The sequence below is a fragment of the Galeopterus variegatus genome, unplaced genomic scaffold, assembly GCF_000696425.1.
Source record: "Galeopterus variegatus unplaced genomic scaffold, G_variegatus-3.0.2 Scaffold1977, whole genome shotgun sequence".
Taxonomy (NCBI): domain Eukaryota; kingdom Metazoa; phylum Chordata; class Mammalia; order Dermoptera; family Cynocephalidae; genus Galeopterus; species Galeopterus variegatus.
In genome coordinates this window covers 120031-146527 of record NW_007728088.1, presented here as the reverse complement: position 1 = coordinate 146527, position 26497 = coordinate 120031, and the positions used below count along the sequence as shown (strand labels likewise).

At 38.4% G+C, this 26497-nt stretch overlaps 1 protein-coding gene across 1 annotated transcript in view; it reads left to right on the top strand.

Moving 5' to 3' along the window:
* The window catches only part of APPBP2 (amyloid beta precursor protein (cytoplasmic tail) binding protein 2), a 54901-nt gene that overhangs the window by 17863 nt on the left and 10541 nt on the right, over positions 1-26497 (top strand). Inside the window, exons 3-9 of the mRNA XM_008579902.1 lie at positions 760-911; positions 1877-2000; positions 18390-18558; positions 21843-21932; positions 23205-23272; positions 23351-23456; positions 24162-24286. Coding sequence (XP_008578124.1) covers positions 760-911; positions 1877-2000; positions 18390-18558; positions 21843-21932; positions 23205-23272; positions 23351-23456; positions 24162-24286 — 834 coding nt within the window. The remainder of the gene's footprint in view (positions 1-759; positions 912-1876; positions 2001-18389; positions 18559-21842; positions 21933-23204; positions 23273-23350; positions 23457-24161; positions 24287-26497) is intronic.

Here is a 26497-nt window from a genome sequence, read left to right as displayed (position 1 = left end):
GTCTATACCTAGGGTATATGCGTATGGTAACCTTATGTATAATTTACTGAGGAACAGCTAAACTTTTTCACAGTGGCTACACCATTTTACATTGCCACCACCAATGTATGAAGGTTCCAATTTTTCTGCATCTTGCCAACACTTTAAAAAAAATTACTGTAGCCATTCTATTGGGTATGAAGTGGTATCTTGTGATTTTGATTTGCATTCCTTCCCCTAATCACTAATTATGTTTAGCATCTTACCTTATGTTTATTGGCCATTTGTGTATCTTATTTTAGAGAAATGTCTATTCAAATCCATTGCCCATTTTTAATTATCTTTTTATTTTTGAATTATAATTTGGTTTTTCAAGCTGATTTTAAAAGTTAGTTTCGTCCTTCATTGCCATGAACTTACACACTGTGTACTTTTCCGGAGTGTTACAGGATCACTCAGTGATCCACTGAGTAGAGATATTAGACTAAATTTGAAATTATTATAGCCTCATAATTCATAAGGCAAAACACTTTTTATCTTATTTCATTCTGGAAAATAATGATAACTGTTATTTAAGGTTTGTTTGTTTGTTTGTTTTTTGGTGGCTTGCTGGTAAGGGATCCAAAGCCTTGACCTGATAATTACCTTGGTGTTACCATGCTGTCCCAAGTGAGGTGACTGGCCAGCCCTGATACTGTTATTTAAAAGAGAAGTAGCTAGCACATTCTAAAAGGACAAAAATAAGTTACCTCTATAAAATAACCTTTTCCTCTCTTTCAGACATTTGCTTCATCATTGTTTTCAGGCTTTGATGGATCATGGTGTTAAAGTTGCTTCAGTCTTGGCCTATTCATTCAGTAGACGGTGCTCTTATATAGCAGAATCAGATGCTGCAGTAAAGGAAAAAGCCATTCAGGTTGGCTTTGTTTTAGGTAAGTAATGGTAAAAATAGAGGAGTGTTTTTTCCTGCTAATAGACTCAGAATTAAACCTGCTAACAATAAAAGATTCCTCCGGGAATTTTCCAATGTCTACATAAGGAGTTTATGAGAAAAACATCAGAAGAACTAGGTATGATTTATTAACCATTAACTATACTAGGCATTTAATGGTATCATTCCAAATCCTCATGACATTCCAGTGAAGTGATGGTATTAATAGCATTGTATAAATGAGAAGCAGACTCAGAAAAGTTGAGTAACTGGTTCAAGTCACATAGCTAATAGTATAACTAAGTTTAGAATCCTGTGTCTATATGTTTCCAAAGCACATATCTTTCTACCATGTCATCCTGCCACCAACTTTTTACCTGTTTTTACTATATGCCATGGTATGCGATTTAATCTTTTCGGGGCCTCAGAGACACCAGCAACACCCAGCCAGGTGCCCCTCCTAGGGAATGTAGATCCTAGACCCATGGACCCCCTTTGCAGAGCTCCAAGGCACCAGTACCAGCCTAGCAGCATCACAGATCCACGGGGCACCTCCTCAGACCTGTAATAGTTTGTAAACTTTGGTTTCTCTGTGCCTCAGATTTTTTCGTCTATTAAATTGGGGCACTAATAGCATTTAAATGGTAGGTGTGTTGTGAAAATTAAATGAGAGAATTCATGCGGAGTGGTTACCACGGTACAAAGTGGTTTACATGGTGAAGTAAAAATGTATTAAATGTTAACCATTATTATGGGTCAAGATCCTCAAAAAAGGTGGACAGTATTCTGAGGAAATAATGGCCAGTACATTAGGACTGTTGGAGGACACTAAATTAATTTCTTGCTAAAAAATGAGATGAGTAAGCATCACCATCTCTTTTATTTTTGTATCCTCTGTGATACGCTGCTATTCTAAGAAGATTAAGTTTATTCAGATTAAAGTTCCTGGTTTTTCTTGTTCTTTAGGTGGCTTTCTTTCAGATGCAGGTTGGTACAGTGATGCTGAGAAGGTTTTTCTGTCCTGCCTTCAATTATGTACTCTGCATGATGAGATGCTTCATTGGTTTCGTGCAGTAGAATGTTGTGTAAGGTAAGTTGGAACACATCCTACAATTATGTGCTGCAGTGGTATTTAGTGGCTTTTATAGTTTTAGTTCTTCTAAGTATATTCCAACATTTGAATAAATCTCTGAGGTGATATTTATGTGTCATAGTTTTACTTGTCTGGCCTCCTGTCTCCCATCTCCAAAATATAATAGTTAACGTGCTATAGACATCTTAGCTTAGATTTGAGTATTATGAACCAGAATGTGTATATTACATACATTTTTGCTTTGTCATACGGCTTCCTTGTTCATTCATTCAACAAGTATTTATTGGATACTTATGTACTAAGAACTGTGCTAAGCTCTCAGTGCTAGGACCCTCGAGAAATGTATGTTTTTTTCTTGGGTTTTATTTTTTACTCCTTCTTTGGTTACATTTCCATAGTTGTGCATAACAAGATTAGTATTTTACTTATGAGTTTTCTTTGAAGATACATTTATTTATTTATTTTTTCAGATGTGCTTTAAAGAAAAAGCCTGCAAATTTAGAAGTAATGCTGCTTTTATTCTAATTTTCTCTACATGTGCAATATTTAACTTTAGATGTTTTTGTATAGGTGCTCTCTGTATCCCCCAATTTGATGTGACATTTCTTAAAAAGAATTTTTATATAACACTCAAGGAGAGTAAAAATAAAGTCAAAAAATAAAACATCAGAAATTCCTTGTCATAAGTTAACTAAAGTTGGGTCAATTTACTGAATTTACAGTCTTCTATTTTTATGGAATTAAGCGTCATATTTTCTAGGTATTTTAGAGATGGGTTGATTAAATATGAACCCCTTCAGAGTGAGAATATAGATTGCTCTATAAAACCATTGATTTAAGCTAAAATTAAGTAAAGCTCTCTCTTCTTCTTTAAAAAAAAAAAAAAAAAACAGCAGGATTTCAGTCTTTTGAGGCTGTCAATGCCCTGTTTTATACAGGGATTACCTGAGTTAGGGAAACATTCAAATTCTGAAGTTAATTTTGTAATGTGTAAGCATAATTATAAATAACATTATAGAACCTTATGATAATTTCCCAAATATACTTTAGAAGTATATGATAGATTATAGAAATATTTGTGTATAGAAACTATAAAGGGATTGGCTTATAATTTGTGGTACTGATAAAAGTAATTTGTGTCCTCTTTCCTCTTCTGCCTATTCTAGTCTCCTATTCCTACGAAGATAGACTATTCCATATGGTATTTGGAGGGGGGTTAGTTAAATATGAGGGTACTTCAAAAATTTTGTGGAAAAATAAGGTTAAAAGATAGTACAAATCTTTCCACGAACTTTTTGAAGTACCTTTGTATTTCTATGTACATGAACTAGTTAATTTGGAACAGAAAAGCCATTTTATATGATTTCGTTATAGATTTATAGTAGTCTTAACCAAAAGATAAAGCATTTTATTTTTGTTTGTGCTTGATTTTTATGTACAAAATCAGAAGATTTATTTCACCCAGATTCCTAACATTTATTCTAATTTGAAGGCTCCTATATAAATTTTGCTTTGCCCTAACCAAAAGGTTTAGTTTTCTCACAGGACCAAGGCAAGTTCTCTTCTTCCTAGTTTATCATCTTTAGCCTTTGGCAAGTTGTTCACATTATTATGGTTCCAAGTGTTATAGGCAGGGAGAAGGGGGAAGGGGAAAAGGTTCATGCCGAGTCTGCTTTTTCTTTTCTTTTCTTTTCTTTTTTTGAAATTTTTCTAAAAAATAATAGCTTTCCCAGAAACCTAACCCTATCTCTTTGCTAACTGCCTTTTTTTTTTTCCTTTAAAGATGAGCAGTAAGGGGATCTTAACCCTTGACTTGGTGTTGTCAGCACCACGCTCTCCCAAGTGAGCAAACCCGCCATCCCTATATAGGGATCCAAACCCGTGGCCTTGGTGTTATCAGCACTGCACTCTCCCAAGTGAGCCACGGGCCAGCCCTGCTAACTGCCTTTTAAATTGGGAAATTGGGACACATTCTTCACATCATCCAACCTGTATAAGATGGTCTGGGGAGCAAAACATTTTTAATTGTGCATATTGCTACCCTGAATGAACTCATGAGTCTACATTAAGGAAGAAGGGGTGGGGGATATTGAATAGGGAACTAACAATATACAGTGACTACCTTGGCTATCTTTGGAACAAGCACATGTGAAATTAGAATATTGTCTGGACTAAGAAACAAAACCATTTATAATACCAGCTTACTAGAGATACAATCAAGGTGGCGGAATAGACGGTCTGCAGCATCAGTCTCTCCCACAAATCAACTAATTTACAGCTATACAAATGTAACATCAGCCATGCCAGGGCCGCTGGAGCTCAGGGGAAGAGGAGGAGAGACCTATGGAGTTCATGAAGGTAGGAGAAACTACGATGAGAGAAAGAAAAAGCTGCTTTGAGCATTTCGGGCCACGGCTGCTTTAAGGCTTGAGCTGATAATCAGCGCATGGAGCAGGAGCCAGCAGAAGCCACAGCTGTGCCCTTCAGATGGCGTTACTTGGAGGCGGCAGGAGAGAAGAGGGCCTTGGTGGCCCCCAGGACAGCAAGACCACTAATAGGGTTCATGTGGACCCATGCAGGAGTGAGGAGCCAGAACAAATGCAAAAAGGGAGCCATTCAGAAGCTGGTGAGTCATCACAAGGGACCGGTGCATGGCCCGTCCCATGGGAAGTGTTTGCAGCATGGGCAGTGGGGGAGACAGGACCATCAGGGGAACACTGGGGCACAGCAAGGACAGCTGATCTGCCCCCCAATCAGCACAGGACCACTCAGAGGAGACTGGTCAGGAACGCAGAATTGCATGGGGTGCAGTTTGATGAAAAAACTCAGGCCCAGATCAGAGTTTCTACAGAACACAGATCCACCGGGTTTCTGTAGAGCCAGATGTACCTATAAGGTCAACCATTAAACCTTGAGCTGCACAAAAAGCCTTCCCTAGGGAAACAGCAGCAAAGTAGCAATTTAAACAACCACACAGCTCAAGTACTGGTTCCCACAGGAAGTTCCCCTGTGTTAGAAGCAAAGGACAAAAAATTAGTTCCACCCCAGGCACACAACCAGCACCTTGGGGCCTGCGTGGGAACTGGAGGCTTGGACCTGGGGACTGGACCCCACTCCTACTTCCAGACAAACTGCACCAGTGTGTCAGGGCCAGCCTGGGGACCTGAAGCATGGAGAAGAGGACTGGACCCACCTCCCACAACCAGGCACACCAAGCCAGCACCTTGGGGCCCACCCACGGTCCCGGGGCATGGAGAAGGGGACCAGACCACCCTCCCACAACCAGGCACACCATGCCAGAACCTTGGGGCCTGCCCGGGGACCCGAGGCAAGGAGAAGGGGAATGGACCTCTCTCCCACAACCAGGCACACTGAGCCAGGGCTTCAGGGCCCACCCGGGGACCTGAGGCATGGAGAAGGGGACTGGACCTCTCTCCCACAACCAGGCACACCACGCCAGCACCTTGGGTCCCGCCCAGCAACCCAGGGCATGGAGAAGGGGACTGGACCACCCTGCCACAACCAGGTACACTGAGCCAGCACCTTGGCGCCTACCCAGGGACCCGGGATATGGGGTCGGGGACCGGACCACCCTCCCACAATGAGGCACAACATGCCAGCATCTCAGAGCCCATCCAGGGACCCAGGGCATGGTGATGGGGACTAGACCTCCCTCCCACAACCAGGCACAACATGCCAGCACCTCGGAGCCTACCCTGGGACCTGGGGCATGGACAAGGGGACTGGACCTCTCTTCCACAACCAGGCACACCACGCCAGCACCTTGGTCCCCGCCCAGCAACCCAGGGCATGGAGAAGGGGACTGGACCCCTCTCCCAGAACCACGCACATGGCGCCAGTGCCTCGGGCTCTGCCCAGGGACCAGAGGCATGGAGAAGGGGACCAAACACATCCCGCAACCAGGCATACCACCAGTGCCAAGGAGCATGCCAAAAACAGCACCCTCACGTGGGTGGCCCACCACAGCCATCACAATAACCATGGCTACTGCAAAAGTGGCTAGACACCACAGCCACCACACAGATGGTCCGCCAACCACTGGAGTGCATTCACACAAGAAGAGTCACCAGCAGAGACAAAGAGAAGAAGAGGATGTCTCTTTCCACAAAACCCATTTCAGAGTGACAGAAGCATCTGCTATATGATAATATTGGGGGACCTGATCACATCTCTCAGCACTGGACAGATCATCTAGGCAACAAGTTAACAGAGTAACCATTATTCTTTCAGAAGGAGAGAAGAAACCTAGGGCAATTAGAGGGGGGAGGGGGAGGGTATGGGGGAAGGGGAGAGGTTGCACAAGGGGCATAAAGAATATGATTTGTAACAATATATATGCTAGTAATACTGATTTAATCAACATATCTCAATGTTCAACCCCCAAAATATATATAATTGATTTTGATTCAATAAATAAATAATTTTTAAAAAGAAAAAAAAAAAAATACACAGCTTACTGCCTGTGTGCCAAGACAAGAAGTTTTGTCCTTAGGAATTTGAAATTTCAGAATCAAGTTTGCCTGTACACAAGTATAATTGCCAAATTCTCAGTCATTACAGGTGTGTTTAATATAGTTTATAATATATAATATTGTCATCTACTTAATATTTTTAGAAAAAAAAGTTTTAATTTTAAAATTCAAATTTTTATTTTTATTTTATTTTTATTTTTTATTTATTTTTTTTTTTTTAAAGGACGACCGGTGAGGGGATCTTAACTCTTGGCTTGGTGTTGTCAGCACCACGCTCAGCCAATAAGCAAACCGGCCATCCCTATATAGGATCCGAACCCGTGGCCTTGGTGTTACCAGCACCGCACTCTCCCAAGTGAGCCACGGGCTAGCCCTTAAAATTCAAAGTTTTAAAAGCTTAAGTTAGCTTTTTATAAGGCAGAAAGAAATTTGGGGTATTAGTTGACCGTTTAGTTGAAGTGGAAAAGAAGCATTTTGCAGAATAGATACTAACGAAATCCTTTGGCCAATCCCAGGGGCCTTGAGCCTGGTGCAAGAGTAAGAATGTCTTTTTTAGTTTAATATCACAAAGCCAATTTCTAATCTGGGACCGGCATCAAAACATTATAGAGCAAATGTCAGAGAACCTCCTGGCCTTTCTATAGTTAAATCTGGTGCCATTTTCAGTCCTTTTGTATTCTTTGGAGACTCTTGCCTGTTTCCCTTTTCTTATTTTTTGTTTAATAGCTTTGTTTTTTTCCTCCTTATATATTTCCTTGCCAAGCAAATTTAAAAAATACAGAAAAATTTGAAGAAGAAAATAAATGTTATCTGTAACCCTACTGCACAGAAGTAACCACAGTTACTATATTGGTGCATTTTTAGAAGAGGACAACCTAAAAGCATGTCCTCAACTCCTTTTTCTAACCTTTTCTCTGGAATTAATCAATCCATGTAAGCGTGCTTTGTCTAAGGTCAAGAGTTCTCGTGAGACCTCCAGAGGAGAGAGCAGAGGTTGCCTTTGGGCTCATGAGGGTGGTGGGACAGAGCAGACTTGCTTTTTATTTTAAATACTTTACTATTATTTCTTACCTTGTAAAACCATAGACATGTACAACTTTGATTTTTTTTTTTTTTTTTTAAGTGAAAAAAATAACTTCCTGAACTAGGTGGGGAAAGACTTGAATCTGGATTGAAAGAGAATTGTGAGTCCAGGCAGTTGGATTTCATGAAATCCAAAGACAAATAGAAATTAGAAGCTAGAAGAAAATAGCAGTATATCAGTTATTGAGAAAATACTATACCTCATCAACTTTTTGGGCAAAAGAAAGAATTTTCAGGGGCCGGCCCGGTGGCGCACTGCTGCAGTGCGCCGCTTGGGAGCGCGGCGGCACTCCCGCCAAGGGTTCGGATCCCACATAAAGACCGGTTCCCGCTCACTGGCTGAGCGAGGTGCGGGCGCAACACCGAGGGTTGTGATTCCGTTGCTGGTCCCAGTCCGGTACGGGCGCGACACTGAGGGTTGTGATCCGTTGCCGGTCACGTAAAAAGACAAAAAGGAAAAAAAAAAAAAGAAAGAATTTTCAAATATAGAAAGACCCAGTATGCCTCCATGTACTTATCTGAGGAAATCCTTGAAGAATTTCTTTAACCACATAAAAGATCAACAGTAACAGGTCTCAGAATAGGAAAAGGCTGTCTGGAAACAGTGATAAGTAACAAATATTGTAATATATATTTTACATGTAAATGGGGTAGGAAGAGAATGAAGAACAAACTGTGGGAATTTGTAATAGGTCTTAAATAAGGATTTTTTTCCCCCTAAATTGAGATGAAATAAAAATTTTAGAAATAACATAAAACAGAAAATCTTAGTCACCACATATTCTTGGTACAGGGATCTGAACCCTTGACCTTGGTGTTATCAACACCACTCTCTAACCAACTGAGCTAACCAGCCAGCCTACCATATATTCATAAATGTAAGATAAGGTTGAGTGTTTTTCCCCCCAAAATCATCTCAGTACGGAGAGTTATTTTGTTATATGATGTCTTTAGAAGTCTATTATTTTGAACAACAAAGTACTATTTGGAAGAAAAATGTTGACCTAAAACTTTGGTCAGTGTTAACGTCATAGAGACCACCTGGAGAATTTACTTTTTAAAGAAGTAATGAAATTTAACAGATTTAGAATTATTCTGGAGGTCCTGACCTTACAGTTGTTAAGTATTGGATATCTTCATTAATTGGCCTGTAAAAGATTACTTTGAAAAGTGATACAGGAAAAGTGGGTTAGGAGGAATGGAAAAGCTCAGCAGTCCTAGTGCTTTGCCAGTGGTTTCTGGTAGCTATGGATAAAATTTCTGGTGATGTCATACACACTCAGAAGTACTGAATTTTTTTTTTTTTTTGGTGGCTGGCCAGTACGGGGATCCGAACCTGTAACCTTGGGGCTATAAAGCTGTGCTGTAACCAGCTGAGTCAGTGGGCTAGCCCCTCAGAAGTTCTGATTTTAAAACCAGCGAAAATGTTTTATTCTGAAGAGCTGTCAGATGACTCAGTAAGCAGATATGGTGATGATAAAGACAAATGTTTAAAATACAGGTGAATAGTTTGAATAATGTTGTTTTGTAAATTATGAAGAGAAAAAGCAATATTGAAAATTTAACTTAGATTTAAAATATGTATAACAGAAGATTTAAATATTAAAAGTTTTAAAATGTTATCACGTTGGATGGATATATAATGACTTGTATAATGGAAAAGTGAGATAGAACTTCCAAGTTAGGGTGGGAGTAGGGGTAAGAGTGATTGGAAACCTGACCTTGCTAGATATAAGCAGAAAGAATAGAGGAAATAATTTAAGTATGATAAATGGAAAAAAACTGATTAATGAGATATGAAAAATAAGATGAAAAGTTTGAAACCAATATAATTATTATCACAACACATGTAAATAGGCTCAATTCCTCTACATAAAGATAGCAGTTGCCAAGAGGGTTAAAGGATTAAATCTAGTTATATATTATTAAAAGGAAACAACCCAAAACAATAATTTTAACAATAAAGAAGAATTCAGAATTAAAAATATTAGTTGATACAAAAGGGATATTGATAATAGAATGTATAATTCACAAAAAGGTCTTAAACCTATGCAAAGAAGATAGGAACCACCTAAATAAACAATATACCCTAAAAATACAAAGAATTTGCTAAAAGATAATCAATGTCGAGTGCCTGCAGGGCAGGTTAATTCAGAATTCATAGAGATTATCAAGGAACTCTGCTATCTATTCTCTGTGAGCTGGTTTTGTTTTTGGCTCACTCTCCAGTGGTTTTAAGGTTGCTGCAGTAGTTTAAGGTATCAGGTGCAGATTCCATGTTGTCCAACAGAAGAAAGACTCTCTTCTGAATCATCATTTTTTTGTCTTTAAAGACAGGGAAACTTTCTCAGAATCCATCTATCATACCTACCCTTGAGGCTTATTAGTCAGAGCCAGGTCATTTGCTGACCTCTGAATTAGTCGCTGGCAAGGAAAATGGTATCCCTATACTATGATCCCCTTAAAATAATCATGATTTACTCCTGAGTCCTATGTGAAAGGAGTCGATGCCTGAACAAAACCAGGGCTCTTCCACAAACAAGAGGAGGGGAGAATGGCTGTCAGTTAGGGAGCCAACAATGTATGCTACATCTCACAGTGATTTCCTACCAGACCTAAAATTAAAACCATACGAGACTGTCAAAAAGAAAAAGAAGGAAGATGTAAATAACTAAAATCAGAAATGAAACTTGGGATGTTACTACCAACCTTCCAGAAATAAAAAGAATTATAAATGAATCCTATGAAAAGTTGTACACCAACAAATTAGATAGTGTAGGTAAAATGGGCAAATTCCTAGAAATGCACAAATTACCTAGATGGCCTCCCCTCCTCCCCCGCCAAAATAGAAAATTTCAAAAGACTTGTAACAAGTAAAGAGATTGAATCAGTAATCAAAAGCCTTCCAACAAAGAAAAGTCCAGGACCAGACGACTTCACTAGTGAATTCTACCAGGCATTTAAAGAAGAGTTAGCACTAGCTCTTCTCAAACTCTTTCAGAAAGTTGAAAAAGAATGAATACTTCCTAACGCATTTTATGAGGGCACCATTACCCTGACACCAAAGCCCAAAAAGACATCACAAGAAGACAATTGTGCACCAATATCTCCTACAAATATTATATAGATGCAAAAATCCTCAACAAAATACTAGCAATTCGGGCCGGCCCGTGGCTCACTCAAGAGAGTGCGGTGTTGATAACACCAAGGCCACGGGTTCGGATCCCATATAGGGATGGCCGGTTCACTCACTGGGTGAGCGTGGTGCTGACAACACCAAGTCAAGGGTTAAGATCCCCTTACCGGTCATCTTTAAAAAAAAAAAAAATACTAGCAATTCATATCCGATAGAATATTAGAAGGAGTTTACACCATGACCAAATGAGATTTATCCCAGGAATGCAAGGGTGGTTCAACATAAGAGAATCATTTGATGTAATACACCACATTAATAGAATGAAGGAAAATACATGATTATCTCAGTTAATACAGAAAAGGCATTTAACAGAATCCAACACCCTTTTGTGATAAAAAATGTACAGAAAACAAGTAATAGAAAGGAACTTCCTAAATATGACAAAGAGCATTTATGAAAAACCCACAGTTAGCATCATACTCAGTGAAAAACTAGAAGCTTTTGTCACAGGATCAGGAACAAGACAAGGATGCCTGCTCTCACTCATGGCATTCAACATTGTACTGGATGTCTTAGCTAAAGCAATTGGACAAGAAGAAATTAAAAGCATCCGTATTAGAAAGGAAGAAGTAAAATTATCTCTAGTCATGGATGAATTGGACCTCATCAAAATAAAAAATTTTTGTGCCTCAAAATACGTTATGAAGAAAGTGAAAAGACAATTTTCTCCTACAGAATGGGAGAAAATATTTGCAAATTACACAGAGGTAAGGATCTAGTATCCAGAATGTATCAAGCATTATAAGTCAATAACAAATAACACAATTTTTAAAATGGGCAAAGAACTTGAATAGACATTTTTCTGAAGAAGATATATAAATGGCCAATAAGCACATGAAAAGATGTTCAGTGTCACTAGAGAAATGCAAATCAAATACAATGAGATACCACTACACACTTATTGGGATGGCTACTATTAAAAAACAAAAACAAAAAATAGAAAATAAGTGTTGGCAAGGATGAGGAGAAATTGGGAACACAGTGGGAATGTAAAATGGTGCAGCTGCTGTGTGATAGTTTGGCAGTTTCTCAAAAGACTAAACAGAATCACCATATGACCCAGCAGCTTTACTCTAAGGTGTATGCTCAAAAGAATTGAAAACAGGGACTCAGTTATTTGTACGCCCGTATGTACTGCAGAATTATTCACTGAGAGCCAAAAGGTAGAAAAATAGATGAATAGATCAACAAAATGTGGCATATATATACAATGTACATACGGTTATTCTGCCAGTTCTGATACATGCTATACAACATGGATGAACCTTGAAAATTTTATGTTAACTGAGATAAGTAAGACACAAAAGGATAAATGCTCTATGATTCCATTTTTCGTGACCAGTAAGGGGATCGCAACCCTTGGTGTGGTGTCGCCCGCACCGCGCTCAGCCAGTGAGTGCACCGGCCAGTCCTATATAGGATCCGAACACGTGGCGGGAGCGTCGCTGCACTCCCAGCGCCGCACTCTCCTGAGTGCGCCACGGGGCAGGCCCTATGATTCCATTTATATGAAATATCTAGAACAGGCAAATTTATAGAGACAAAGTAGATTAAGAGGTTACCAAGGACTGGAAGGTAAAGGGGAATGGGAAGCTGTTGTTACTGGTTACAGAGTTTCTGTGTGGGGTGATAAAGTTTTAGCAGTGGGTGGTGGTGATGGTTGCATGACATACTGCATATAATTGATGCTACTGAATTATACAGTTAAAAACTGTTAATATGACAAATTTTATGTTGTATGCATTTCACCACAATAAAAAATTTAAAAACCCGTTCCAGTCTTTATTTTCATTATCCAATCCTCCCCTTTCAATTTATCATTTATTCCCCAAATTTTTAACTAGTTCTTAGAAAAAGACACTTCTAAGAAGGAAAGAAATTCTTTTTTTATTTACTTTTTTATTTTGGTCAGCTGGCTCGTACAGGAGTTGAAGCCTGGACCTTGGTGTTATCAGTACCATGGTCTAACCAGCTGAGCTGACCAGCCAGCCCAAGATTCGTTTCCTTTAAGTTTGCTTTTTGTGTATTTTATTTTTGTCATGTGTAATGAGGATCTAACTAGTCATCTTGCTCAATCTTTTAGTAAATATATTCGCAAACTAAGGACTTATACATTTGTATATTTTCCATTTCAAAGAATGAATATTTTATCCAATTAAATAGTATTTGTTTTTGACAATAGCTGTTGATCAAGTAGATGTGATTTTATATTGTCATAAAAGTACAATATGCTTCCATGGTAGCGCCACATTTGAAGAACCTTGAAAACTTGTCTTTTCCTTAGGCTGAGTGCTGAGACAAAATTAGACTGTCAGTTGAACCAAAAGTTCCCTGGATCCTGCATCTTGCTTTGTGTCAGCCCAGATGGACACACAAACCCTAGAGTCTCCATATGTTTAATTTGCCCTTTTATTTCAATAGACAACCAGCAGGAACTGGAGAAAATATCAGGCTGTGCTTTTCTGGCATAAAATGTTTAGTTTGCTACCTCATCATGTGCCAATTACTAAATAATTTCTAGAATTTGTTATTTTAGGAGAATATTTACAATGAAGGCTATTGGGAGTACAATTCTTAGCATTGTGGAAATGAGAAGCAAGAACTGTTCTTTTCATTCTCTAAATTGACAGCCTTTGTCTGGGTTTCTCCTTTTTCTCATTCAGCCATTTGGCAAACTATCAAATCATATATCTTTTTTTTTTTTTTTAATTTTTATTGAATCAAAATTGATTATCATATTTTTTGGGTTCAACGTTGAGATATGTTGATCAAATCAATATTTCTAGCATATGCATTGTTACAGATCGTAATTATTCTTTATTCCCCTTGTCCAATCTCTCCCCATCCCCCTTTTTCTCCCCGCTCCCATTACCCTAGATTTCTTCTTTCCTTCCGAAACAATAATGGTTACTCTGTTGATTTGTTGCCTAGGTAATCTGTCCAATGCTGAGAGGTGTGATCAGGTACCCCAATGTTATCATAGAGCAGATGCTTCTTCTGTCACTCTGAAATGGGCTTTGTGGAGAGTGACGTCCTCTTTTATCTCTGCTGGTGACTCTCCTTGTGTCAGTGCTCTCCAGTGGCTGGTGGACCATCTGCATGGTAGTTGTGGTGTCTAGCCACTTTCGCGGCAGCCATAGTTATTGTGGTGGCTGTGGTGGGCCACTGACATAGAGGTGATGTTTTTGGCATGCTCCTTTCTGCTGGTGGTGTTCCTGGTTGTAGGAGTGTCTGGTCCCCAGATCCCTGCTTCAGGTCCCTGGGCGGGCCCCAAGGCCCTGGCATGGTGTACCTGGTTGTGGGAGGGGGTTTGGGTCCCCAGGCAGGGCCCTGAGGTGCTGGCATGGTGTGTCTGGTTGTGGGAGGGGGGTCTGGTCCCCTTCTCCATGCCTCAGGTCCCCAGTTGTGGGAGGGGGGGTCCAGTCCCCTTCTCCATGCCTCAGGTCCCTGGGCAGGCCCCAAAATGCTGGCAGTGTGAGTGGTTGTGGGCAGGGGTCCGATTCCTGGCTCCATGCCTCATGTCCCCTGGCAGGCCCCAAGGTGCTGGTGGTGTTCCTGGGCTGGAACTAATTTTTTGTCCTTTGCTTACTTCTAAAACAGGGGAACTTCCTGTGGGAACCAGTACTTTAGCTGAGTGGTTGGGCTAAATTATGGTTTTGCTGCTGTTTTCCTAGGGAAGGCTTTTTGTGTAGCTCAGGGTTTAATGGTTGACCTTATAGGTACTTCTGTCTCTCCAGAGACTTGGTGCACCTGCGTTGTGTAGAAACTCTGATCTAGGCCTGAATCTTTTCATCAAACTGCACCCCATGCAATTCTGCACTCCTGACCAGTCTCCTCTGAGTGGTCCTGCACTGATTGGGGGGCAGATCAGCTGTCCTTGCTGTGTCCCAGTGTTCTCCCGATTGGCCCATGTCCCCCACCACCCATGCTCCAAACACTTTCCATGGGACAGGCCCTGGGCTGGTCCCTTGCAATGACTCACCGGCCTCTGAATGGCTCTTTTTTTTCAGTTGTTGTAGCTCCTCGCTCCTGCGTGGGTCCACAGGAACCCTATTAGTGGTCTTGCTGTCCTGGGGGCCACCAAGGTCCTCTTCTCCCCTGCCGCCTCCAAGTAAGTCCATCTGAAGGGCACAGCTGTGGCTTTTGTCGGCTCCTGCTCTGGGCGCTCAGCAGCTCGAGCCTTAAAGCGGCAGTGGCCTGAAATGCTCAGAGCAGTTTTTTCTTTGTCTCATCGTGGTTTTTCCCACCTTCATGAACTCCTTAGGTCTCTCCTCCTCTTTCCCTAAGCTCTAGTGTCCCCAGCTTGGCTGATGTTACATTTTTATAGTTGTAAATTGGTTGATTTGTGGAAGAGAGTGACACTGGGGACTGCCTATTCCACCATCTTGACTGGAATTCCCAAGTCTGTATTTCTAACACTAACGCTTTTTTTTCTCCAGGATTTTTTTTTTTTTCCTGGACCTTTGTAATATCTTCTGTCCTGGTTGCTTTGCTTCCACTCTTGGCTTTGCTGTAATTCATTCTGCACACCTCAGCCAGAGCATGTTTCTAGAGTTGCACCATCCCATATGATTTCTATTAACCATAGGTGACTATTTAAATTAATTAAAGTTAAATTAGTTAAAATTTAAAATGATTCCTCAAACTAGGCGTATTTCTAATACTCAGTAGCCACTTGTGGCTAGTGGCCACAAATTGAACAACACAGGTATAGAACATTTCTAACATCTAGGAGATTCTGTTAGCATTGTTTTAAAGCATAAATCAAATCACCTCACTTATTTTTACAACCAAAACTTCTTTCCATGGCCAGCAAGGTCCTATACAGTCTTTCTTTAAAAAATCTCTCCCTTCCCACTTCTCTTTACATAATTCTTTATTCACTATATTCTGGATACATTGGCCTTCTTTCCATTCTGACTATACAAGATTATTTCCCCCTTATTCAGGGCCCTTGCACTTCTTGTTTCTTCTATTTGGAACATGCTTCCCCCCCAGATTTTTAGATGGCTGAGTCATCCTTATTTAGGAGTCAACTCAAATGTTCCCTCCTCAAGAGAATTCTTCCCTGTCTACCCTAAGTACCTCCTTTAAGAAGCTCTTGACTGTATTATACCCTGTTTTTATTATCTTCATAGCATTTATCCTTAAATGAACATTTTACTTGTTACGTGTGTCTGCTTACCCTAACACCCTTCTCCCTACTGGAATGTAAGCTTCTTATGGTCATGGATTCTTTCTCTCTTGTTCACCACCACACCTTTCCATCTAGAAAACGGGTTGGCACATAGTAGGTGCTCAGTCAATACTGGACTATCAGAGTCTCTCAAATCATTACCATCTGGACTACCTTATTTTTTCATACTCCTAATCTTTTCCTAGATTTGAGTTCTGTTTTCTTTTTTTTTTTTTTTTTTGTCTTTTTCCGTGTCCGGCAACAGATCGCAACCCTCAGTGTCGCGCCCGTACCGGACCGGGACCGGCAACGGGATCGCAACCCTTGGTGCTGCTCCCGCGCCTCGCTCAGCCAGTGAGCGGGAACCGGTCTGTATGTGGGATCCGAACCCTCGGCGGGAGCGCCGCCGCACTTCTCAAGCGGCGCACTATAGCAGTGCGCCACCGGGCCGGCCCCGAGTTCTGTTTTCTTATGTATGGTTTATTTTCCTTTTTTTTTTTTTTCCTTTTTGTCTTTTTTTTTTTTACTGACCGGTAACGGGATCGCAACCCTTGGTGTTGCGCCTGTACCGGGGACCGGCAACGGGATCGCAACCCTCGGTGCTGCGCCCGCACCGCGCTCAGCCAGTGAGCGGGAACTGGTCTCCACATGGGATCCGAACCCTCGGCGGGAGCGCCGCTACACTCCCAAGCGGCGCACTCTCCAGTGCGCCACTGGGCCAGCCCTTATTTTCCATTTTGACGGAGGTCATGACAAACTACTACTTGGTCATCAGGTTAGCAATTTGACAGGTGACATTGTTTCTTTGTGAGTATACTTATGTTAGCATGAAAAGTCTGTATACTAAAACGTGATTTTTTCCACTTGAGGGTGCTTAAAAGTTCATGGAAAGATTAGGTTTTTTTTTTTTTTTTTTTGTCTTTTTCCGTGTCTGGCAATGGATCGCAACCCTCAGTGTTGCCCCCGTACCAGACCGGGGACCGGCAACGGAACCGCAACCCTCGGTGTTGCTCCCGCGCCTCGCTCAGCCAGTGAGCGGGAACCGGTCTGTATGTGGGATCCGAACCCTCGGGCGGGAGCGCTGCCGCGCTTCCCAAGCGGCGCACTTATCCAGTGCGCCACCGGGCCGGCCCAAGATTAGTTTGTTTTTGCACGTGGCTGGTAAGCATATTCTTTTTTAATTCCATCTTTTCATGAACCTTTTGAAGTACCCTAATATAAATCCAATCCACTCATCATTCTAGAGTAACTTATAAATTATTGTATTCATTTCAGCTTTAAATTGGAATTTGATATTATGAAGGATATGCCAGAATTTTGGATTAACCTTAGTATATTACTTTGCTTGAGGACTTTCTTTTCTAGAAACAGATAACTGTATGGTGAGTGTCGAGAGGATACACACTGGCATTGTATAGTATTCACCATGTTACTGATTAGTCCTGGTTCTTTTGAAGTTATTTTCTCTGTTTTCCCTGACTCTACAGAGGAATGACAGGGATTAGAAGACTGATTCTTTTTTTTTCTCGTTTTAGGTTATTGATTTGTTGTTGTTTTTGGTGTAAAAATAAATTTTAAGTATGTGTTGATTTTATACTCCTGAAGAATGCAAAAACCCCTCCATACTTGGTTTTCTTTTAAAGGGGTTTTATACCTCTGTTCCTTCTGGGGCTGAGCATTTTCAGAGAATTGTATTGGCCCCATACATGGACTTAATGTTCTAGCCATCATTATAATAGACACAAAAATATTTGTCCAGTTGTAACACTATTCTGTGTTGTAAGTCTGTGCTATCTAGACTTCAGTCTGATCTAAAGCATTTTACTACTCTTGCATATTATTAAATAGTCAGCATGGTTGTATAGTTACTTTGTGTAAAGAACTCTATTTTCCACTGTAGAGGATAAAAAGAAGTCACTGACACTACTATTATTTTCAGTTATCTTATTAGAAAGATAAGAAAAATTGAGCATTTATGAAGCATCATGAAATCAGTGGTAACTGATCAAATATATTAAAAATAAGAATGGAAGATAATGGTAGGTAATACTTTATCATGTTGATTTTTATTTTCTTCATTATTTTCCATATTTCTTACACTGAAATTGTATTACTTTTGGAGTTGGAACAAAAAATAAATTTTATTTTTTTAATTGTAGCACATGCTGAGAACACAAAGTATACAAAATATTTTGAGAAGATAGGGAATCAAAGTTAGATGAGATTAATCATGAGAAGCATTCTGAGAAGAGCATGTACTTCCTTATGGGCATTAGTCAACCCGTTTGGGCCAGACAGTTGTTTTCCAATGCTGTCTTCATTTCTTGCACCTAGGTACCTTAAGTCACTTAGTTGCTACATAGTGATCTATAAGAGGTTATTTGGTCCACCTTGCTGGAAATATAAAAAATAGAGGACTGTTATTTGTGTTTTTGCAGGTTGCTTCATGTGCGAAATGGAAACTGCAAATATCATTTGGGCGAAGAAACATTTAAGTTAGCTCAGACGTATATGGATAAACTGTCAAAACATGGCCAGCAGGCAAACAAAGCTGCACTCTATGGAGAGCTATGTGCACTCTTATTTGCAAAAAGTCACTATGATGAAGTAAGTGTTTTGAGGTACATTTAATTATGACTAGTAAGTACCAGTGAAATAGGATAAAGCAAATACTCTTCTGTTATTTGTCTTATAGATATCATTGTCATATAGTAGGTTTAATTAAAGCAGTACACATTTGTAATGGAATATTTAAAATCAGACAAAAGGAGTATTTGTGAGATGGATTTTAGATATGTATGTGTGCACTTTAGGACCAATTTTGTTTTTTGACCAAATGTCTCTGTTTTGATGGGCATGCTCTATGCTCTGTTAACTGAACCTCTCTAACAGATACTTTTGATTGGATGTGTAGCTCTGGGTAAACTCTCATAACTTGAAGACATTCATTTTAATGGGAAGCTAGATTTTATTTATACCATATAGCATTGCTTTGCTCCTTTCTTTCCTTTGCCATATGAGAAAGAGCTTAATTCCTGGCTTTTATACTATTAAATGAATGCTTTGGTGCTAATAAACACATAGACGAGAAGTGATCTATGTGTGTTTAACTCCTTTGCTTCTTTTTTTATTTATGGAAGAATATCATGATTATTTCATGTTGTCAGATAGCTTTCATTTAGCCTTCAGATTTTAAAATTATTCCTATCTTGTTTTTTGCCTCCTTAATATAAATATATATATTCCACATTTAAAGGAAAATTATAATTTTAAGTGAAACCAGAAAATTTTAGAATAATTGTAAAGTGAAATTTGTGCAGCCCAGATGCTAGGATCATCCTGCATATAATATTTATTTAAGAATGCATCAGACCCACATGTAAAAAATGTAAAATCCTTATCAGGATGCTTGTAATTTTTCAGGAAGTTTATGTATGTACTTGTTATTTTTGATGCTGAGTTTCTATGTCTACTGATTTCATTCTGTTGATGGATTGTTTTGCTGCCCCTTGTGTGTGATAACTGTTCCATAGTTTATCAACCCAGATATAGCACCTGGCACCTTTGTGTAATTTTCACACACAGAAAACACAGAACCCATTCATAGAACGCCTTTGTGCGGATAGCCAACTTTACTGAAAATTAGAGTAAGGTTAACAACACTGAATTGACTAAGTAATGCCTGTCTTAAAAAATCTTCAGGTGCCCTACCCCCTTTTGGGGGGGGGGTCAGCTGGCCAGTATGGGGATCCAAACTCTTGACTTTGGTATTATCAGCACCACACTCTCCCACCATCTTTTTATACCTCTGCATGGAAACTCATTTTAGCCATCTCTGGTTCCTCTTTTCATAATTTCTTTTTATCCCCTATTTCTCATACTCCTCTCTGAAACTATATTCTTCTTTCTGTTACATAGGGTGATTCATATCTTGCCATTCTTTACTCCCTGCTCAGCTCCAGGCCCACCTTAATATGTCCAGACCCACCAGTGTACTCAGTGGAACAAAAGTGCCCTTTACTCAGGGTCTGGCTGTTAGCTCAGTTGGTTAAAATACAGCCCTTTAATACCAAGGTCAAGGGTTCAGTTCCCCGCACTGGTCAGCCACCAAAAAAACAAAAAAAGTACCCTTTACTTACCAGTTTCCACTTTTCTTTCTTTACTAGGCTGTTACAATTTAATTAACAATTATTTTCTTTCTACATTTGGATTGAGGGGTTTATACTATGCCTTATTCATGGTCTTTGCTACTCTCAGGACATTCATGAGGAATGTTTAAGTCTGTGGATGTTTCTTTTAATTATAAATAAACTTTTCATTGATGTCTACAGAAAAGTACACAGATCTTGAGGATATAGTTTGATGATATATTACTATATTCTTATACTAGTCAGCATAAACTAGGCTATGCTGAGGTGATATCAGCCCCAAAATAGCAATGGCTTGGAACAATAAAAGTTTATTTCTTGCTCATGCTGTATCCCTATCTTGGGACAGCTGTGGCTATACTTAACATTATATCTACACTTTGATTAAGACCCGTTGTGGTTTAGGTCATCTTCTGGAACATTACCAGCTTTGGAGCAGAGGCAGAAACATCATGGGGGAAATAATGCTGGCTTTTAGAACCTTTTCCCAGAAATGGCACATTTTACTTCTGCTCATATTTTAATTGGCTGAAGGAAATCACATGGCCACACGTTTTTCTTTAATGTGGAAGGGAAGTATATCCTTCCCAAAGTGGGAAGGGAGATGGGGGCAATAGATATTTTAAAATATGGGCTGGCTGGTTAGCTCAGTTGGTTAGAATGCAGCTTTATAACACTAAGGTCACAGGTTTGGATTCCTGTACCAGCCAGTCATCAAAAAAAGAAAAAAAAGCAAAGCATTACAGTCTACCACAATTCTAAAGATTATATACCTATTACTTTGGAACAAAAACTGCTTATTTAGTATCTTAGAAACACAAACCAGGTTTTTTGGCCTAAATCTGAGTTGGGTAAATAGTTTTTATTTTATTTTTGCATCAGAATTGTTTCTAAATATCTTTTAGGTAAAATGCAAGAGGGAAGTTACAGAAAAGAGCAAATGTTTATTTTCTCATATTGTCTAATGTATTCTCCCCCCATTCGTTGTGATCCTTTGTAATATTGTTTCTCTATAGCAGTTATCACTATCCAAAATAATTTCTTTTGCCCTTTTTTTTCCCTTTCTCCCACTAAGCACTAGGAGAGAAAGGACATTTTCAGTTTTGTTTCCCACTACTATCTGATGTGCTAGCACATTGCCTGCCATTTAACCTCTCTGCACCTCAGTTTCCCATAACAGTACATATCTCTTAGAGCGGTTGTGTAAATTAAATGTGTTAATGCACATAAAGTGCTTAGAACAATAGCACAAAGTAAGAACTCAAACAGGCAATTAAGATATAAAAAATTAAGATATATAAAATCAAGATATAAAAAAAAGTGTTACAGTAGGGGAAGGAAAGTATGGGAAAATACAAGAAACCTAATCTAGGGCTAAAACCTAAAGACAAGTTATGTGAGTTAAGACGCTGGAGGAAGGGGAGATGTATTCTAAGCAGAGGGAACACTATGTGCAAAGGCTTCTGGGCAAGAGAGAACATGCTTCTGATTTCCCAAACATGTGTTACATATCCTCAAGGTTTGATTCAGACAAGCTGTAGATATTAAGAGAAAAAAATGATGTAACAAATTTATACTTGCATGAAAATTTAGCCTCTGAGAGAAAATTTAAGTGTAAATATTTTGTGTGTGTTGTTATTTAAATACTTGAAAGCTTGCAGGAAAAATCTGCAATCATTTCATTAAATACTGTCAATCTGATTTATCACAGTTCTGTCTCTTCTGTAATATTTATTTTTTTAGGCATATAAATGGTGCATTGAAGCAATGAAAGAAATCACAGCAGGCTTACCAGTCAAAGTCGTGGTGGATGTTTTAAGACAAGCTTCTAAGGTGAATATAATGTTAAAATTACTAAGTGAATTATATAAATCGTCAGGCTTTAAATTTGTTATAGTTAACCAATTATTTAACATATTAGTTACTGTATACTCCATAGACTAACAAGGTCTGTTTTCTAAGTTTCTGTGCTCCGTTTTAGGAACCTGGTTTCTTTTTTTAAAAGATGACCGGTAAGGGGATCTCAACCCTTGGCTTGGTGTTGTCAGCACCACGCTCAGCCTGTGAGCTAACCGGCCATCCCTATATAGGATCTGAACCCATGGCCTTGGTGTTATCAGCACCGCACTCTCCCGAGTGAGCCACGGGCTGGCCCTAGGAACCTGGTTTCTAAGTAGAACTATCTCCCATAGACTTTAGGTAATTTTCCTTTGCCAAGAAAACCTGTGAAATAATTCATTTCTATAACTGTTTCAGCTCACTGAAGTACAGTTCAAAGTAGTACTTTGATGCTATTCTGACTTGAGTTTATTTTTGTTTTACTTAAACTTATATAGCAGCCTGAATTTCTTATGCCAAAATTGTGTGGGATTTGATCACTTTTCTCCTAAAGGATAGAGTAGTATTAAATCTTTCAGTCATAGTATTGCATTCACAGCAAGACAGCTTGTTGTAACTTTTTATTAAATTAGTCATTTTAGAGCAAGTAAACAGCAAAATTCATATTATCTATTAATTCTATTTTTCCACGAATTTTTCAAAGTACCCCCATATTTGGGTTACCATCAGAGCTATAAAAGAGACATTAGTATGTTTTTAGTTAAATGAATATCCAAATATTCTGAATTAATATACAGACAGCATAATATTTATGCAATATTTATATTTTTATATGCAAATGATATTTAGAGTTTAAAAAACTACTGGCTATCCTTATGTTTCAAAATATTTTAAGAAATAATAGGAAGACTTGAAATTCTATGCTTTTAAAAATTATTAAATAAAAACTACAAAAGAGTGTTGTAAGCCACTCCAGTACCCTAGAAAATACTATAGTAAACCCTCCCTCCACCATTTCATTTTAATGATAAGGATGGGAATATACTGTCTTTGTAAGGTAACTTTGTTATAACAGGTTTGCACTGGAAAGGACTTTCAAAATTTTTAACTTTATAATTTTCCAAGGAAAGAAATTACAAGTAGAACACTTCTGTTTATGTTTGAAGATTTTTTTTTCTTATTGACTATCATAGTTGGAACATACTTATTTTAGCACACTAATGAACTGTTTGAGAGTTATTTAACAATTTTTCACTTTGTCTTTAGGCTTGTGTAGTAAAGCGTGAATTTAAGAAGGCAGAACAGTTAATTAAGCATGCAGTGTATTTGGCACGGTAGGTGATTGGTATTAAAAATATCATTTTAAATTGTCTTTCTACTTTTTATCCTAATAGTTTTGTATCCTTTTATAGGGATCATTTTGGATCCAAACACCCAAAATATTCTGATACACTGCTAGATTATGGGTTCTACTTACTCAATGTAGATAATATCTGTCAGTCTGTGGCAATTTATCAGGTATGTTAATGGTTACCCTTTTTCTCTTTCAACCTAAATTGACTTGCTGACCTGTATTTGTTTGTAGTATATAAACCAGTCTCTAAAAATAACTCTTTGAGGCCTCCCCCCACCCCATAGGGCACACCATTATTTTACTAAATATAACCTAGAAGGCTTAAAAGTTAATGTTTTAGGAATTAAAGAGAATCATTCTGGGAAGGAATTGTTGGGTTGTGGGCTTATATTTAGGAGTACTTTTCCATTTTTCATTTGCTCAGATGATGGCTTGTCTATGTGGTTGATGTAGTAAGTGTCACTGTAGTTGTGTTTGTAATAGCTAGGAGGGCAAATAGCAGTCATTTTAGGCCTTATCGTAATCAGTCTTAGGTAAATGAACATATTATGCCGTAGCTCTAGATGAGGTATTTTTGATTTTACAGTTCACTTTTAAAGAATGGCATAGAGAAAAAACACTGATGTGATTCCCAAGACATAGGAATAATTATTATTAAGCCATTACCTTTTAAGTCTGACTCCATCTTCAGAAAATCAGGCCTTCCAGGTGACTGTAATGTTCTACTATGATTTAAATGCAGCAGGACTTTCTTGCTTCAAAATTTATGGGATTGGATGTATAGAATATATGTTTAAATTATTAGGATGTTTAATTAGGTGGTATTTTGTAAAGATTTACAGTAGTATCAATTTTTTTTACTGTTTCAGGCAGCCCTTGACATTCGACAGTCAGTATTTGGTGGCAAAAATATCCATGTAGCAACAGCTCATGAAGACCTGGCTTATTCTTCTTATGTTCACCAGTATAGCTCTGGGAAATTTGACAATGCACTGTAAGTTCTCCATTCCTTTCCAGTGAAGGATTAAGTACTGTTTTTTAGTTTTCCCCTAATAGTCCTTTATGTATTTTAAGGATTAAATTGGTCTTCCTGGAGCTTTAACAGAATGCCTAAAATATTCTTGAAATCACTTAAAATTATAACAATTTATAGGCCATTTATTTAGAATTAACGTAGGGTTTAATATTGGGATTTGTATATTTTCATGTAGAATATGACTTATCTTTTGAACATTTCCTTCATTAATGTTTCTTTGAGTAATAGTCTCTGGCTAACAGACATACATAATAACTTGGAAACTTATCCCTCAAAAAACATAGAAATACTGAAAAAATGTAACAATCATCTTTTTAATTTTATTTTATTTATTTATTTTTTTTTAAAGATGACCGGTAAGGGGATCTCAACCCTTGGCTTGGTGCTGTCAGCACCACGCTCAGCCAGTGAGCAAACTGGCCATCCAGGTTTGCACTGGAAAGGACTTTCAAAATTTTTAACTTTATAATTTTCCAAGGAAAGAAATTACAAGTAGAACACTTCTGTTTATGTTTGAAGATTTTTTTTTCTTATTGACTATCATAGTTGGAACATACTTATTTTAGCACACTAATGAACTGTTTGAGAGTTATTTAACAATTTTTCACTTTGTCTTTAGGCTTGTGTAGTAAAGCGTGAATTTAAGAAGGCAGAACAGTTAATTAAGCATGCAGTGTATTTGGCACGGTAGGTGATTGGTATTAAAAATATCATTTTACATCTTTTTTAAATGCATAAATGAGTGTGCAAGAGAGAGGGGAAATCCCCAAGGGCCAATAATTGACACTAAAATCCAAAGAGTTAGGCATGAACTATGGTAAAACTGCTCTGGGGTTGTGAGAAAGCTGAGAAGTTTCTGTAACCTTGGTTGAGCAACAATCCTGAGTTTAAGAGACATTTAGCCCACAGGAGGCTGTGAGTTAGAACTGAAACCTTCACATGAAGCCAAGATCAAAACTACACCAATAGGGAAAGGACATACTAGGGAAAAAAAAAATCTGTCCATTGACAGAGAGATGACAAGGAAACTTGTCCATCTGAACTTGGGCTAACAGTTGAACAAAAAAAGGATCCTCACAGGGAAATTTATAACTACAGACCTGTACCACTCTTGAGATTTGGAATCATGCATGCAGGAACCCCCAGACTGAGGAAAACATTAAAAAATACCTTGGGGCTGCCAGTTCTCCTAGAATGCCTTATGGGAGAAAATGCAAAACTCTTGGAAGTAATGAACTGTCAATCCTGACCATACAGATATCTCATGGATCTAGCTCTAACTAAAATGAACTCACTGTCAGAAATTACAAAATGTGTAAGGAGAGTCAACAGACATAATGAACAGTACCATTATTAAAGCCTTAAGAACTTTAGCTAACAAAACTTCTTTGTTTGATACTATAAAGCACATATTCTTAAATGATTAGCTATTATAAAATGGATTGGCAAATAGTTTGAGTAAAATATAAATAAAGTTTTATCGAAACATAGCCATGCTCATACATTCATGTATTTTCTATTTCTGCTTGTACACTCTAACAGCAGAGTTGAATAGTTGGGGCAGAGAATGTGTGGCCAGCACAAACTAAAATATTTACTATCTGGCCCATTACAGAAAAAGTTTGCCAACCCTTATATAAAAGAAAGAATCAGTAGTATTTTGGAGAGAAAATAAAGAAAAAAGGCAGATTCTAAAATAAAACAGCTGATACATGCTACAACATGAATGAGCCTTGAAAACATTATGCTAAGTGAAAGAAGCCAGTCACAGAGGATCACATATTATATGATTCCATTTATGTGACTTATCCAGAATAGACAAATCCATAGAAACAGAAAGTAAATTGATGTTACCTAGCTGGGGAGTTGGACGGAAATGATAGGGAGTGAATGTTAATGAGCATGGGTTTCTTTTTGGGGTGATGAAATATTGTAAAATTAATTGTAGTGATGGGTATACAACTTTGTGAATATATTAAAAACCATTGAATTGTACACTTTAAATGGGTGAATTGTGTGGTTATGTGAATTACATCTTAGTAAGAGAAGAGTATTTATAAAAAATAAAGTAAATAGCTAGAAATGAAAAACAGTCATTGACATTAAAACTCAGTAGACAAGTTAAATAGCAGATTAGTTACAACTAAAGAGAGAATTATTAGTGAATTG